The 16,315-nt window shown below is 28.0% G+C and overlaps 1 protein-coding gene across 7 annotated transcripts in view; it reads right to left on the minus strand.

Annotated features, from left to right (window-relative positions):
* Positions 1 to 14,101, minus strand: part of LOC132942464 (voltage-dependent calcium channel subunit alpha-2/delta-3) — a 30,378-nt gene extending 16,277 nt beyond the window's left edge. For 3 of the 7 annotated variants that reach the window (XM_061010869.1, XM_061010867.1, XM_061010864.1), the window contains exons 1-14: positions 13,552 to 14,101; positions 11,726 to 11,807; positions 8,373 to 8,480; positions 8,006 to 8,219; positions 7,706 to 7,837; positions 5,345 to 5,613; positions 4,881 to 4,994; positions 4,583 to 4,787; positions 4,315 to 4,451; positions 4,114 to 4,254; positions 3,962 to 4,054; positions 1,945 to 2,001; positions 1,119 to 1,199; positions 977 to 1,051 (exon numbers count right to left, since the gene is read on the minus strand). In XM_061010869.1, coding sequence (XP_060866852.1) covers positions 977 to 1,051; positions 1,119 to 1,199; positions 1,945 to 2,001; positions 3,962 to 4,054; positions 4,114 to 4,254; positions 4,315 to 4,451; positions 4,583 to 4,787; positions 4,881 to 4,994; positions 5,345 to 5,613; positions 7,706 to 7,837; positions 8,006 to 8,219; positions 8,373 to 8,480; positions 11,726 to 11,807; positions 13,552 to 13,652 — 1,809 coding nt within the window. In that variant the 5' untranslated portion in view covers positions 13,653 to 14,101. The remainder of the gene's footprint in view (positions 1 to 976; positions 1,052 to 1,118; positions 1,200 to 1,944; positions 2,002 to 3,961; positions 4,055 to 4,113; positions 4,255 to 4,314; positions 4,452 to 4,582; positions 4,788 to 4,880; positions 4,995 to 5,344; positions 5,614 to 7,705; positions 7,838 to 8,005; positions 8,220 to 8,372; positions 8,481 to 11,725; positions 11,808 to 13,551) is intronic. The other 4 variants (XM_061010865.1, XM_061010866.1, XM_061010868.1 and 1 more) reach the window with 4 other exon arrangements.
* Between the last annotated feature and the right edge of the window lie 2,214 nt (positions 14,102 to 16,315).

Here is a 16,315-nt window from a genome sequence, read left to right on the forward strand (position 1 = left end):
CAATTTCACCGATCTTAAATTTATAAAAAAATGTAGGATCCAACCTAAACTATTAAGTATTAAAAATGTACTAAATTGCTTATTCAAGTAATACATTTATAACACAAATCATAATATTAAATTTAACAATTTATGTACATATATATTATATATATATAAATATAATTATTATATAATGTGATTAAAATTATATGTAGGTACCTACTTTAATTTTTACTACACTTTCTATTTATACACTATCAATTAAAAGCCATTTACGTCACAATTTGAAGTCTTTATTTCATTCACAAAACATTATAAAAAATATTGAAATTAATACACACGTGACATGTGATACATTTAGTACAGATCTTTCATGAACTATAAATAGATACCTAAATAAGTAAGTTTTAAGATATTGGAAATATTTAGTAAAATCCATATATTTAAAAAGTGGAAAGATATATATTATATATTAAATTTAAGTCTCGGAGAAATCGATAGGTAGTTATAGTGAACATTAGCGGTCAGTCAATAAAAAAAATCGACGGAATCGATATAAGCCCCTAAACAACTCCGGCCGTGACAATCACTGTCACCAGTAGCCATGACATTCTTTTAATGGGAACGAATTTATACAATTCAGATCTTCATCTTCGTATAACGCGTGGGTAATATAACTGATAATATTTTTCTACACGATTTGATGATAATATATGTATAGTAATGTTGAGAAGTGCTTGAAAAATGTTGGAGAAATAGTGTCAAAAAATGTCTGAATTTTCGTTATCATGTTGTCATGAATAGCGAGCGTTCATTCTTTTTTTAATCAAAAAAATAAAAGAGGAACAAAAGAATGGAGTCTTTAAATTATTTTATCTTTTATTCTATCCTTTTAATTTTTTAACACAAATTTAAACTTGCAATAACCACATAATAATAATAATATGTGTTGTAATTTATATTCAATAATTCATCTAAATTTTAATTTACTTACTACTGGTCTGAGATCTGGATGTGTGACAATGAAACCGTTGTTAGTAACAATAAATGCATAGTTATTCACACCCAACTGAAAAACACAAATAAATAGGTATAGTATAAATATTATTAATATTATAAAGACACATTTCACTAACTATGTGAGGTGACATGGCTTCTCGTAAGTCTGCTTCGGGAACATCAGTTCCGACAACGCCAAGTAAATGGGCCACTTTTGTCTGCAAACATTAAACTTGTTTAGGTAGGTACTTATAATATGTTGACAAAAATAATTTATTAATAATAAATGTGCGACAATTAAAGTAAGTAACTCTTTTAAAAACCGCACACCAGCTAGTTATATTTTTCAACAAAAAAATTAAATAAAACTAACAACATAACATTAAATTGGTCTACTCTATTATGCTTAAATTAAATCAATTTAAGGTTCATGTTTATATCTACAATGTACTTAAAATTCAAATTACTATTGAATCTCTACGCGCTAGTCTCTGATTAAAATATATAAAACGCCTTTTCAAATTTGAATTGGGTTTCAATCAGGCCAAATATCTATTTGAAACCAAATATTAGTTCTAACTATTATTTCTAACTAGGTAGGTACCTAAATAAATATAATTAAAACGTATTAGATCCCTATACCATCACCATTATTTAGAAATTCTATCTAAGAAAATATTAATGCTAAGCTTAGAACTCTAGGCGTTCTAAATTTTTACATTTTATCTATCCAATGCGATAGGTAGGTACCAATATTTGACGACACTTAATTTTAATTACTAATAATACAATGTATAATATAGTTGATAATAGATACAGATTTGTCTCATAGAAGAATAAGTTTCACAATATAAAGAAATGTACGTACTATTATAATAAAATATGATTACTATAAAAATATTAAGAATTTTCTAAGGATGACCAAAAAAATTATGGCAGACTACCTGTTGAATTTTTAAATACCTCTCTTGTTTCCCAAACCCAGTAGTTATCATTTATTAGCCTTCTTACTGTGATATTCTGTTGGGAAATAATTATTAAACATGTTTAGTATGAGTTCTTTTTTTTATAAAATATATAAAATATCTTTTTAACAATCTGCAGGTATTAAATTATTTGTACAAATACGCATACTGCATACGATAATATATTTAATATGTTTTTACTTTTTGGTGAGTAGGTGTTACAGAACCTAAAACCTATACACATAAGAATATAATTATTACTACCTAATATAAAGTTTAAAACCTATAAATTTTACTGGTTTTAATTCAATTCAATGTAATTTTTAATGAAACTATTATTGTATAAGATATATTAGGTATACGTATTACAACTAAAGTAATATGTAGGTACCTATAATTTAGATATTGAGATTAATTAACTTACTGGTAAATAAATAATTTATAATAGTAAAAACCTAAAAGTTGTATTTTATTTATTACTTATATAATATTTATTTATCTATAATGTTATGGTTAAATCAAAAGCCTGACACGCACTCACTTTTGAATCAACAATAATTAAAAATCTATAGTCCAGACCAATGTGTGATTTACCGAAAAACGGCGATCTACGATAAAACTGGGATGCAGCCGTTGCAGGTAAAACATGACAACCGATAATTAAAAATAATTGTTTTTTGATTTGTTTAATCGTTTTAAATTTTATAATACTTTAATAATTTAATAACAACGTCAATTTTTCATAGTCGAAAAGAGTCGTCGACAAACACTCTTATAAATTATAGATATGGAGGTAAAAATATCCACAGTGATCAGTGGTGAGGAATAAAATACTCTCGTCACTCAAATCTGTAAATCATAGTGAACATTTCATGGATACAAAATAATATAAAATAGTAAAAATAGTCAAGATCACACATTGGATCCATTCCTAAAATTTTTAGAAAACATAAGATATACACCCTAGTCAAGTATTTTTGGTGTTGATATTTTATCTATGTGTAATGACAAAATGTGGTAGGTATGTAGACAAATTATTTTTCTTAGTGCTTATTGTTTATAGTGATTTTATAGTAGGTATCTAAGAACATCGTGTTTTACAGTATTCAACAGTATCATAAAAACTAGTTATATTCTTTAATCTAGTAAGTTACTTAAGATGCAGTTCACTATGACAGTATGACACTTTATGATGTGCCGTAGCCAGAACTTTTTTTAAGGGTAACTGTATTTCACCAAAATCAATATTTTTTTACCGTACTTACTTATTAAGTTATTAACAAATAACAAATTATATAAATCATTTTTAATAATTGCATTTTTAGACTTAAACATTTAAAGATTACCTCGTCAAAACCGTTCCAACTTCATTCCAAATACCATATAAATTAGGAAAAAACTATTCGAAATTACCAAACACGTTCCTAACAACTCATCGAAACGACTCCACAATTGTTATCTTCCTATAGTATGCACAGCATTAGAAAAGAAAACAGAAGTTTCGATAAAGTTGATTTAGATCATTTAATTGACAGGGTAAACCGGATTTTTATTTAAAAATAAATTAGTAGTTAGTTAATAATGATGAATTATTTTTACCGATAATTTGTCTCAATAATAAATAATAATCCATTATAATTCAAATAATTTAATTGAATACTTTGGCTATGTATACAATTACCTATAAAAAAAGTTCAGTAAGAGATGGAAAAACACGCGCTCCGTCTTACTACGGCACTGTAACTACAACTGACTATGCATATATTTATGTATAAATATAAATTATAATATTTTAATGTGGTATGTGTTCAAATAATTTTAATTGTGTAAGATCAATAATCCAATGTTGCTTTGGAATACAAAATATTAATATTTTGAAAGTGTTCCAAAATAATGTAGGTACAATTTTTATCCTTCTAAAATGAATTTATAAACGAAATTAAATGAACTGATGATTGCAATAGATGATTATTGAATGTTGATGTGACTTCAAAAACTATTTATTATAAACTTACCATTTCAGTTTTTTTGTCAAATGCCGGCATCGCAAGAGACGTTATTAAATTGTGTTTTTTTTGTCTATTCACGTTTAAATTTTGATTCAACTCCTAAAACATTATAAGATAATATATATAGTATTTAGTTAAAAAAATATATAAATATGTACTTTTTTTCTTCGATCTCGTTCTCGTTTTGCTCTATTCTTAGGATAGAAAAATTTGTCTTTTGTTTCTTTATAACTAATCGTATCATGCAACTGTTGTTGACATTCTTCTTTTTCCCATAGATAATCAGTCATTTTTGGATCCTAAAAAAAAATACCATAAATTTATATTTGAACTAGTAAAAAACAGTAAATTATGATTACAGTGACATCAGCGTATAACGGCGTCCAAATAACCGGATGATGGGATTGGTGCAATACCAAGGGCCTAGCCATTACCGGTAAATAGTGTACCACTTGTTCTCGAACTTCTTCTACCGTACTTAAATGAACAAAATACCCTAAATTAAAAAAAATTTGTCGTTCGCATTATCTATTTGTTTATAGTTTTAAATTAAATACCTACTTACATAATACAATTTTTTATCAATTCAATTCAAAATTTTCGATAATTGAAATGTAATATATTTACCATGATTTGCACAAGCCATCCATTTCATGTCTCTTATTTCAGGCAATTCTCGACCAATTAGATACGTAAATACTCTTACTGGCATACCCATTGTACCATTCTTCCAATTATGTGATTTAAATAGTTCATAGAAGTTTTCTGGTACACCATCAGTGACCAACATGATGGCCTGGTTACACATAGCACCCATATTTCGTTCACGGTACTAAAAATTAAATTGTATTTTTAATTTTATCAAATGTATGTTTACCAAAATAATAATAAATAAAAGTATTGATTTATTGTAAATATTAAGTACCATTTCAAGTGTCTCGAACGCCATAGTTAAGGCTATACTAAAATCTGAAATATTATTTGGATCGGCAATATTTTCCACACCTAATTTTAGCTCTCGGATGTTTGAAAGTGTAGCCTGAATAAGAAATAAAATATCCTTATTAAGGTTTCTTAATTAAAATAGTGTAAAAGAATATTTTTATCGGATATTAATAAATTATCACATGATAAGTTAGTTAATAATATGTAATTATACTTGATTATCTTTATAATACTACAATATCTCAAGATAAAATTGTTTTTTTTTGTAATGTTTACCTAAGTATACACCTATCTATAGTGTATTATCAAATGATGAAATCAGTATAATTAATTCATTGTTATATAAATTTAATATTTAATAAATAATTTTGACTTACAATTGTAAATAAAATCCACATAAATATATATATTTTTAATTTTCAATGTTAAATAATTAATGCATACTTGTACGAGTAAATTTTTGAAGCACGGGACAACTTCATTCGTTACATTACTAAATACAAGTACATTCACGTAGTCGTTCACTGATAATGTATCCAATAATGTATTTATCACATGCCTGGCAATAATTTTACTTTGTCCCATCATTGACCCAGAATTATCGACTAATATAAGAATATCTTTAGGACTTGCAGCTGCTTCTACGTACCAAGGACGCATTCGACAGTCGTACAAATCTTCTGTACTATCTGGTTTATCTGGCCATTCCATTGCTACAAATAAAATTAGACGAGTTATAGTAATTATCAATAATTATTTAGTTAAATTAATAAATTAAAAATAAATTGAGACATTTGAGAGTATTTCAAGTAGTCCAAAACATTTGTAAGTCGAGTATTTATTTAATACGGATGGGTATGTTAATTTCAAATTTCTTACAAGCCCTATTATATTATACAGTGTGATTCCTTTTAAAGGTAACACTAAATAATTCTGTCCAGTGACGGATTAATATGCGGTTTTCGGGAGGGGATAGGGAATACATAAATACACATTTCTTGATGATTTTTACATTTTTAGATCTTTCCGTGTGCGCATGCGCAATACAACTTGCATTTTTTTAAATAGCAACAGGTGTTTTGAATACCAAATTCGGATAGACCGAATTTTTTTAAGTCAATTTGGTCCTTTTTACCATACCTCTAAAATCAAAATTGACCAAATGGCAACCAGTCAAAGTTTCGATTAAAATTATTGAATTTTTCAACAATCATACTAGAATTTTTTGAATTATTATAAAATTTTAAGTATTTTTTTTGTTTTCGTAGCACACGGAAAGATCTAAAAATGTAAAAATCATCAAGAAATGTGTATTTATGTATTCCCTATCCCCTCCCGAAAACCGCATATTAATCCGATGTCACTGGACAGAATTATTTAGTGTTACCTTTAAAAGGAATCACACTGTATATATATCCCGCATGTGTTGTATCCGTCTTACATGCACGTGACATAGCGAATTTTATATTCAGCAGATCACGTTTAGCTCCGTTAGTTTAAAAATTAGAGCGAATTGACCTCCTATAGCATTTAAAGGTAAGATTATTACCTAGACAACCTGGGCTTTTTATATGTTTATTTTAAAACGAGTTATGAGTATTTTAAGATGTACAAACAATTTATAATTTTAAAATACACATAAGACGTTTTAAAATTAAAATATAATAATAACACCTATGAGATTGCCTAGTTAATAATTTTACCTTTAAATTGTATAATAGTTCGATTCACTCTAATTTTTAAACTGACGGAGCTAAACGTGATCTGCTGAGCGTAAAGTTTGCTATGGTTATGCACTTGTAAGACGGAGACAACACAGCGAGTCCTCTTAAAATAAAAGGAATACTACGTTGTCTTTTTAAATAAATTTAATTAAATGTTCAGGAAAAATATCGGTATCTGGATTAGATATTTTATTTCTTAGTATATATATTCTTATATACCTACTATATGTCTATATACCAAGCAATTTGGTGTATTCGGAATTTTTCAAAGAGAGAATGTAATTTTATATATATTTAAATTTTAAAGAGAACGCACTAGGAATGTATTTATTTTAAAATGACCGATTGAACAACCAATTTATAACATAACTTTAATATACAAATATATATCAAAATGTTTTTTTAATTTTATTAATTTGTATACATCTATATCTTACACATATAGTAAAAAAAATACCAAGGGGGTTTATCCTTGAGCCCTTTTTCCAAATATAATATTTCTCTAATAGTATTTTTCCAGAATAAAATATTTCTTCAATAATACTATTTTAGATTCTAAACGGAATGATGTGTATGTTTTTTTCTTGATTTTTTTTCATTTTAATGTGCACGGTTTATAGTAAAAAAATACTTTGATCATCAATTTTGAGAATTGTTTCTGATACCAAATTGGAAATAGATGGTACTTTTAAAGAAAACAAAAATTTAATTCTAAGAATTATTAAAATAAGTTAAGTAATCAAACAAACAAACAAATTAGGATAACGATAATTTTTACGCAAAACCAAAATTGATTTTATTTTTTTGTTGTAATGAAAAAAAAAATGTCCGTAGAAGCTTGACATTTTTACCGAATATTCATATTTATTTAGTCATAATATTAGCCACATAATTTTCAAAATATTTGGGGGTTTTTGTGCCATTTTTTAGGTTTTTATTTCAATTCGGGTTATTTTTTTAGTGATCAATCGAAAGCATTTCCAAAGTTGGTATAAATTGTCAGTTATAATAATGACCGATATGAATTAATTATTTACCGAATGGGTATTACGATGAAAATATATTGGTAGAATATAGGTACCTGGAAATTGTCTCATGAAACCAGTTGTACTTCCAAAATACTGCCATGACAATCTAGGATCTATTTCGTAGTTTTTTCTAAATGCTACATCCAAGTTTTCTGACCATTTGAGAGCCTTAATTACATCAGATGCTAAATTAATGTAATAAATATTTGAAAATTATTAATAATGATTACATAAAAAGATATTTAAATTATATTAATATTTATTTATTCTGGAACATTATTATACGTATATAGGTACTGCAGTGTAGGAATATAAATACTATATACCTAATTGTAGTTCAGTGTTTGACTTACCCCGGTCATAAACATAAGTTGGTATGTGTACAGAACTATATGTGGCGTTTACAGGAGTATGGTAAAAATGAGAATTTTCTTTTAGATCATTTAATAATATGTTTGTATGTGGAGTAGCTTTATTTGGTTTTGCATTTCGGACCTTATATTCATCACCCGGTGGTGCATCGTCGTGGGCTGAAACTGCAACTTGTTCAACGCTTTCTAAAATTCTCTACAAAATAGGTAATATTATAATATAAATTATAATATGAGAAATAGTTAATATTGTTTATTAAATATTGTGTATGTATATTGTATACCTATATTACATCATGTAAAATTAATTTACATAACTTGATTATCAAAAATAAATACTGTTACTAACTTTTAAAGATTGTTGTTTTTTATCCATCATTGATTTAATGACACTCGAAATGTTTGCTACCAAAACTTGTCCATTCCTTCCTTCTAATTTGGCTTCTTTGTTGTATTTCTATGAATAGTAATAAATCAAAATTAATCAACTAGATATTCAAATATTTTTTTATAATAAAATAGTATATAGGTACACGTTTATCGCATTGAATAAATGTTATGAAATGTTTTTTTGTCATGTTGGGGAAAAATATCATTTTTTTAAAATGTGTTATTTCGATTTTTGTATTATCTAACCTAAACTCCTAACCTAATGAGTATCTACAATTTAGTTAATAGTCTATTTAGATATAAATTAGGTACCTATATTGGATGATAATCTATTATCTGATTTAATCTATGTTTACGAAACAGTATTTAAATAAAATGGTATAGGTACCAACCTATTATTTCAAAGCATGTTATTTAAGTTCTACAATTCGTGTTAAGTATATATAAGTATGTACCACTTTATTATTAAGTAATATATTATAGTTTATCAATTTTAACCAATTACACTGATCATTTCTTAATGAATCAGGAGTAAAAAAAAACTCTGCGGCACTTGGCCACCTGTGGACCAGTTTGTAATGGGTTTGTTGATTAGATTTAAGTAAACTATTGCATATTATGCTTTTAATATGTATTTCACATACTGAAAGTATAGAAAGTATAACGAATAGTTTAAGAATATTTAAAAGGTATCAAAATTGTACAAATAAATAATTTAAGTAATAATTTGAATGTAAAAACTGTATCTGTCTTGTGTCACGGCGTTTATCTTTCCTGATTCAATCAAGGCGTTGCGCCTGAATCAACTAGTGCCGTAATATTATTAAAAATCCTTAAAATCCTAAAACACCTGAATCGGCCAAAACCCATATTATAATCCTAATGAATTTTATTCAAAATGTGATTTTTTTGTGGTGGATTCGATTGTGTAGTTAAAAATTATAATAATAATTATTATTAACATACTTAGAATGTGTTTTAACTGTAAAATTAAAAAAAAACTGTTTTTGGTGTAGCCAACTATTAGGTAAAAGACCAACCATATAGGTATATCTATAACTTATAATCATATAGTTAAAGTTAAATCATTACTATAATATTTCATGATTTGAAATAATATTCTATAAATTAAATACCTACCTATTAAGTTTTTCCTGAACTACTTGACACTATTATTCCTATTATTCCTCTATGCTAGGATGCTCGATACATAGTAATTTAATATCTAACCCATATTAACCCAAATGATAATTTTACTGTTATTAGCAGCCAAATGTTTGTTTAAATTTGTATTCCAGTGTTTGTACGACAAAATGCACCAAGCACTCAAAACTTGTAAAATGAATAAAAAATTCTGGTGCAAAGTGCCGCATTGTATCAGTCTCTAAAAAACATTTATAATCCCTTTTGTATTCATTTTACATACCTACTATAGTAAAAGACGTGTTTAACGAGGAGCTTTGACTACAAGAATACGAACAATTTTACCTAATTTAAATTTGTCATTGTTTTTTTTGAGCGATATAATATGTTGGTTCATTTAAAGGGATTAGTTGAGTGACTTATGTTCGTGGCATAGTTTAACATTGGTAGGAAGAATTTGGGGGGCTTAATTCCTCCGGGATATTATCAAGCCGCCCTCAGAAGGTTTATTCCATCTACAACACTTAATAATAATAATGATAGATTTACTGTCTATTTAACATATAATTATACCTACCGAATTTATTTACATTTATATACCAATACAATATAGGTAGGTTCATGTTTGAGGTCAACATTTAAATAGTAAGTTGAAGGTTGGAATCTGTTTAATTTTGATAATGCGTAAACAAATTTCAAGTCCCCCATACATTCAACCAAATATCCGCCAATGGTGCGTAGTGATTAATTTAATATTTTAATCACAGCTACATGCTTTAGATACTTTACGGAGTGTTTAGTTTGAATGATATAATATGAATGGAGTACAATTATGTATTTTATCTATAATAATCCTTGTATGTGCGGTTGAGTGACTTTTCTGTAGGTACATTAAAATATTTTACATTTTAAGGTTTTGAGTTACGTTCAATTATTCAAATAACCATTTTATAATATTAAAATATTGTTACGTTGTTACACAATAATGATATGGTTGACATGAATTAAATAGGTACAATATTTGTTTATACCCTATATTATGACATCGTGTTTTTAATTACTTAATTTATTGTTAATTTAAACAATGAAATATTTATACTATTCAAAACTTTTTGATACATGGCAATGATAAAACTGAAATTTTAAATGTATACAGTGGAACTTCTATAACTCGAACGTCTTTAAGTCGAATTTTTGATGACTTGACCCCAAAATTTCAATATATATATACAATTTTTTCTATAACTCGAATTTTTTATGACTCAATTTTTTTTTTGGTCCCGACCGATTCGAGCTATCGAGATTTTACTATAGTAAGTATATTGTAAAATCGTATTATTGGTAATTTTATAATATAAGGACATATTTACTAATTACAATTTTACAAGGAATACCAACAAAGATTTTTATTTGAATAGAATAGAACATTTCGAAGCATAAAATATAATTATATTTAAATATTTATTATTGTAAAATGACAATAAGAACTAAATATGTTATCGAAAACTTAATTTTTGTCTATGGTACCTAGTTATAGCTACTTTACATAATCCTTATCATGTTTTTAATTTACCGTAATTCCAAACCATTTGAAGATACAAAATAAAAATATATTATATGTTACATATTATTATAATATTATCTAATACTCTATACCTATACCTATGTCTTTATTTAAAAAAAAAATTTTAAATAGCAAAATAATAATATTTACGTATGTGCCTTATACTTAACTCTATATATTTCACATTTAGCATGATTACACATATTTTGCATTTAATTAAAAACTTGTAAAATATTTACCAATAGTACACCTAGCTATAAATAACGATTTATGTACCTACCTACATCTTCCTATCAAATACAAGTTTTATTATATCATAATTATTATGTCCTGAATTATAAATATATATCTATCATGGGCATATATGTGTATTGTGTATCATAGTTATACAGTGGCGTATTTAGGTTTTTGTCTTTTTTTTTGGGGGGGTGCGGGGGTATGATTTTATATTTAATAGCCCTGCATTTAAAATTAGAGGCCTTAAGTTAGGACTCCGAAAACTTTTGCATATTATATACAGCCTTTATGGAGAGATTGATCCCCTTGATCCCCCCCCCCCCGTAAATACGCCACTGTTGCAGTTATACATATATGAATATACTTACACTTTGCAGTGATTTTCGATTAGTTATGTATTCTCCGCAGTTCCATAATTCAAAGTATAACTTTTCAGCCCACGTTTGCAGCCTGTGGATAAATCGTATTTAAACGAAATCATGAGTTATGAACACAATTAGAGATACATATTACATATTATATACCTGTTATAAAATATACATGTATTGACATCATAATTTTTATTTTTGACGCTAATAAGTAATAAGACTAAAAGATCTAGCATCAACTTATGGTTTTCTAAATCCATCAGGGTAGATTTTATTATTTAAAAAAATATTATGATGTTATTTTAATTTATGACCATAACTGTATAAGACCTCTATTTATAAAATTTTTTCGAATTGAGTTTTTGTCTAGTTAAATCAAAATACGAAAAAAATATATATCAATATAATTAAATACTTATTTAAAAATGTTTTCCTCAGTGGAAACTTATTTAGCACTAATGGTCTGAGAAGTGAGAAGGGCGATCGTCCCTCCCTCATCGGGACTTGATTAATTCCTTTTTATATGTAAATATTATAGAAGTTTTAATATATAACAAGAATAAAACGTTAGTACTTAGTACTCTTGGACAAAGTTATAGGCCATAGGATGAAAACATGTTTTTGTGCCAAAACTACTAAATTCTCCCCCCTCCCTATTAAAAGTTTTGTCAGCACTGGACTTAAAGCACACATAATATATAACATAGACTCGTTATTTTTATCAAAAGAGAAACCAATTTTGGATTTTTTATGCTTGGGAAATGAAAAGTACCTATAATATTATAATTATTATCAATGTTTCACGATGTAATAAAAATACATAAATACATGATATGCGCCCGGATCCCCACGGACGTGTTATAATTATATTATATTGATTTTAGACCTGGATTTGTATATTTTATTATGTATTGTGAGACTTTGTACATAAAAAAAAAAAAAATTTTATTTAAAATATTATACAACTATACTAGGAAGCTAACAAAATATTATCTTGTAGGTTGTAGGTACCTACTACTTCAATAACTAAGTAAGTAAATAACTAATACTGCAAATGTAGGTAAAGTTAGGTATTATAGACTATAGTATATACCGCATAAAATATTATTAACACGTCACCCTCTATTTTTTCAGATAGTTCTTAGAAGTTATGACTAAACAAACCCTTTACAATTAAATATCATCACATATTCAATAATGGCTTCAAATTATGAGAATAATTTCAAAACTTACTTTTATCGACTACAATATGTCGTAAGTACGTGAGTGGTAGGCAGGATTTAAAAATAAGGAGGGGGGGGACAAAGCTAAGTATAAAAAAAATACTCAACAATTAACAATAATAATTTATTTTTATGTTGTTTCAAATCAACTAACCAAAAGTCACTAATGGGTGGCTATTTTAATTATACCTTTCATTTCAAAACTACTCTTATCATATAAACTTATTGTGCTAATTTGTATAGATTTTTATGTCGAAAAAAAATATTTAAAAAAAATGTTGTTTCAATGTTTTGATACGGTTACAGTGGCGGATCCAGAAATCACCCAAGGGGGAAGGCGAATTTTTAAAAATTAAATTCCTTGTCTTTTTGTTTAGCCAAATATTATAATACAAATAATGTTAAAAATACAGCCCGAGGGGGGGTCGAACGCACCTTCACCTCCCTCATATCCGCCACCGTACGGCTAATAGGGGGGGGGCATGGCCCATACTCTCCCTACGCCACTGGTGGTGGGTACATCATATTATATATTTATATTATCTATGGCATGCTGGGGTACCTTTATAATATTATTATTTATTACCTAAGTAAGGTACTTACAGGGCCGTTTTGACGGGTTCAGGATTGTCGTGTTGAAGGCATTCTCGGACCATGCAACACCCGTATAGGAACAGGGCGACCAAGACTTTGGCGGATTTCATGTTATCGCCTCTCTGTAATACGGATAGGTTGGTAGGTACTATAATATAATATACTGGCCACACCTACGCGTACGACAATCTGAACAATGTTATACATACAATAATTATATTATAATATAATTTAATTTAATATAATAAACTTTTATAAATCGTGGGTTTAAAGATAATAACAGTGATAAAAATATTATATTATTATACAATTGTAGAGGGGCCCGAAGATTTAAAGTAAATAATAACCGATATATTGTTAAGCCGGACGAGCGCGACTGTACATGAATTTAACATAAACGACAATTTAATAATATGATATTATTGAATACAATTATGTTATCGGGTTTGTTTTTATTAGCCTCGGCCTAGTAATCCGCGATATCCGTCTCTCTCCGCCGTCGCTGGAACACTAATGACACTATGCATTGCACTGTTGGCCGGCCAGCCGCGGGAACCGATCGATACGGAGACCCCGAGGTGACTAAAATGCGGGGCGCATGGGTACAGCGCACGCACGGCCGCCGCGTCGCATACGACTCCGATTTCGGACGGCGTCGCTTACGCCATGACGTCTGTCCGTGTACGGTGAATGACGATCGATTGCGTTTTGTTATTTTTTTGACATGTGTACCTATTATAATATGTCATTGTTTTACGATCGCAGTGACGAAATCCAAGTGGGTACGTTATAATAATATAATATAGGTAGGTAGTCGATAATAATAACATCAATTAGCCATTAGGTATATATAGAGGTGTTCATTTTTCTATACGCATCATCGACTGATAAAGTGTCTCGTTATATGTACACTTTATTATTAATATTATTATCCAAATCCAAAGAACAAAATTTGCCTAAAAAAAATGTATTGGCCAGTGGCCACGGTAAAAAGGTTGAAAATGTATCAAATTTATACACACCAATTTCATAAACATATGGTAAGTACAGACAATGACTATACGGTCTACAGCTGGCAGGTTACTATAGTATAGGTTAGTTACCTGTGTAGGCATACTAAAAATATACGTAGGGACTAATCTACCACATATGATTTATTTTATTTTATTCAATAGAAGAATAAAACTGTATGCAGCTAGTGTAAAGACTCAGAAATATAATACCTACGTCAATTTATTTTTAAATTTTGAATTAAATTTTTTCATTATGCTTCAATATAAATATTAAATAAAAAGTTGCAATGTTCTGATGATTGTATGATATATACATAAGCGTGAAAAAAAGAAGAAAATACGATAAATCCTCCCATAGTAGGAACTTTGAATTAAAAATAATACGGTAGGTTAATATTATAAGGCATATTATTATTATAATTAACGATACACTTGCTATTGTTTAAAATAAGTTGACGTTAATACGGAATGCTTAATAGGTAAGTTAAAAATAAACGTATGATTATGAAATTTTATATTTGACTTAACTAATGCTAACAGAGGTTTGACATTTTTTTTGAAATGGGACTTTTGAGCCGCTAAAACAGCGTTTCAGACAACTGTGCGCTGGAGCATCTCTGAACATTTAATGATATTACTAATAAAAGTATTTCAATTTATTTTTAAGATATGAAACAGTTTAAAAACCACTACTATTTGTTGCCGGTTGGTACAATACTACAATAAGTGCATAGTTGAACTATAAGTTTATACTTTATAATAATAATAATATTATCAGCAATGAGCATATTAGGTATGTTGTACCTATATTGTATTATAATTCCTTAACCAACAATTAAAAAAAGGAGTTTAAATTTCAGGTCACTATGAACGTGCACTCTTATTATTATATTAATATTTGACGATTTAAAAAAAGAATTACTAAAAAAAATGAATATTTGACGATATAAAAAAACAACAAAAAATTATATGTATATTATTACTACAAAAATTATCAAAATTAGTTAAAAAAAAAAAAGTAATAATAAAGACAATAATAATATTTGATGATTTAATATGATTAATATTATAATAACATAATGAACAATGGTAGGTATTATAGACCTGCAAGGGCCGTAAATTTTCGGCACGGTCTGGTCCATCAATTTTATCTTCGGGCCCTGGCCCTGTTCGAAAATAATGCTAAGCTCGTAAAAAGCCCGGTCCGGTCCATACATTTTATCCTCGAGCCCGGCCCGGCCTGGTCCAAAAAATATTGTGAAAAAAAATATATTATTATGGCATATAATAGCTTTATTATACCCACCAATCAATATATTATTATATTCATTGTGATTGTATCTATTATCTAGTATCTATTCATAGAGTATATACTCTAATACTCTATATGTATCTATCTGTACCAAAGTCGATTTTATCATTAATATTTATTATTTTAAATAGTGATTATTTATTGTCGAAGAAAAATCCTTAAAAAGCCCGGTCCAACCCTTGACTTATTCGAAGTCTAGCCCGGCCCGAAAAATTGTACAAAAAAAAACCCAGGCCCGGCCCGGAATAAAATTTCAAGACTTAAAAAAGCACGGACCAACCCTTTATTTTATTTCAAAGGCCCGGCCAGGTCCAATGTCACTACGGGCCGGGCTTTTTAAGGACTGGGTCGGGTTGGCCCGGCCCTTGCAGGGCTTTAGTAGGTATGTATAAAACAATCATTTTTAACTACACCAATAATTAAAATCATTGTCAGTCCTAAGCCTGTA

Source organism: Metopolophium dirhodum, chromosome 4, assembly GCF_019925205.1.
Source record: "Metopolophium dirhodum isolate CAU chromosome 4, ASM1992520v1, whole genome shotgun sequence".
NCBI classification, from domain to species: domain Eukaryota; kingdom Metazoa; phylum Arthropoda; class Insecta; order Hemiptera; family Aphididae; genus Metopolophium; species Metopolophium dirhodum.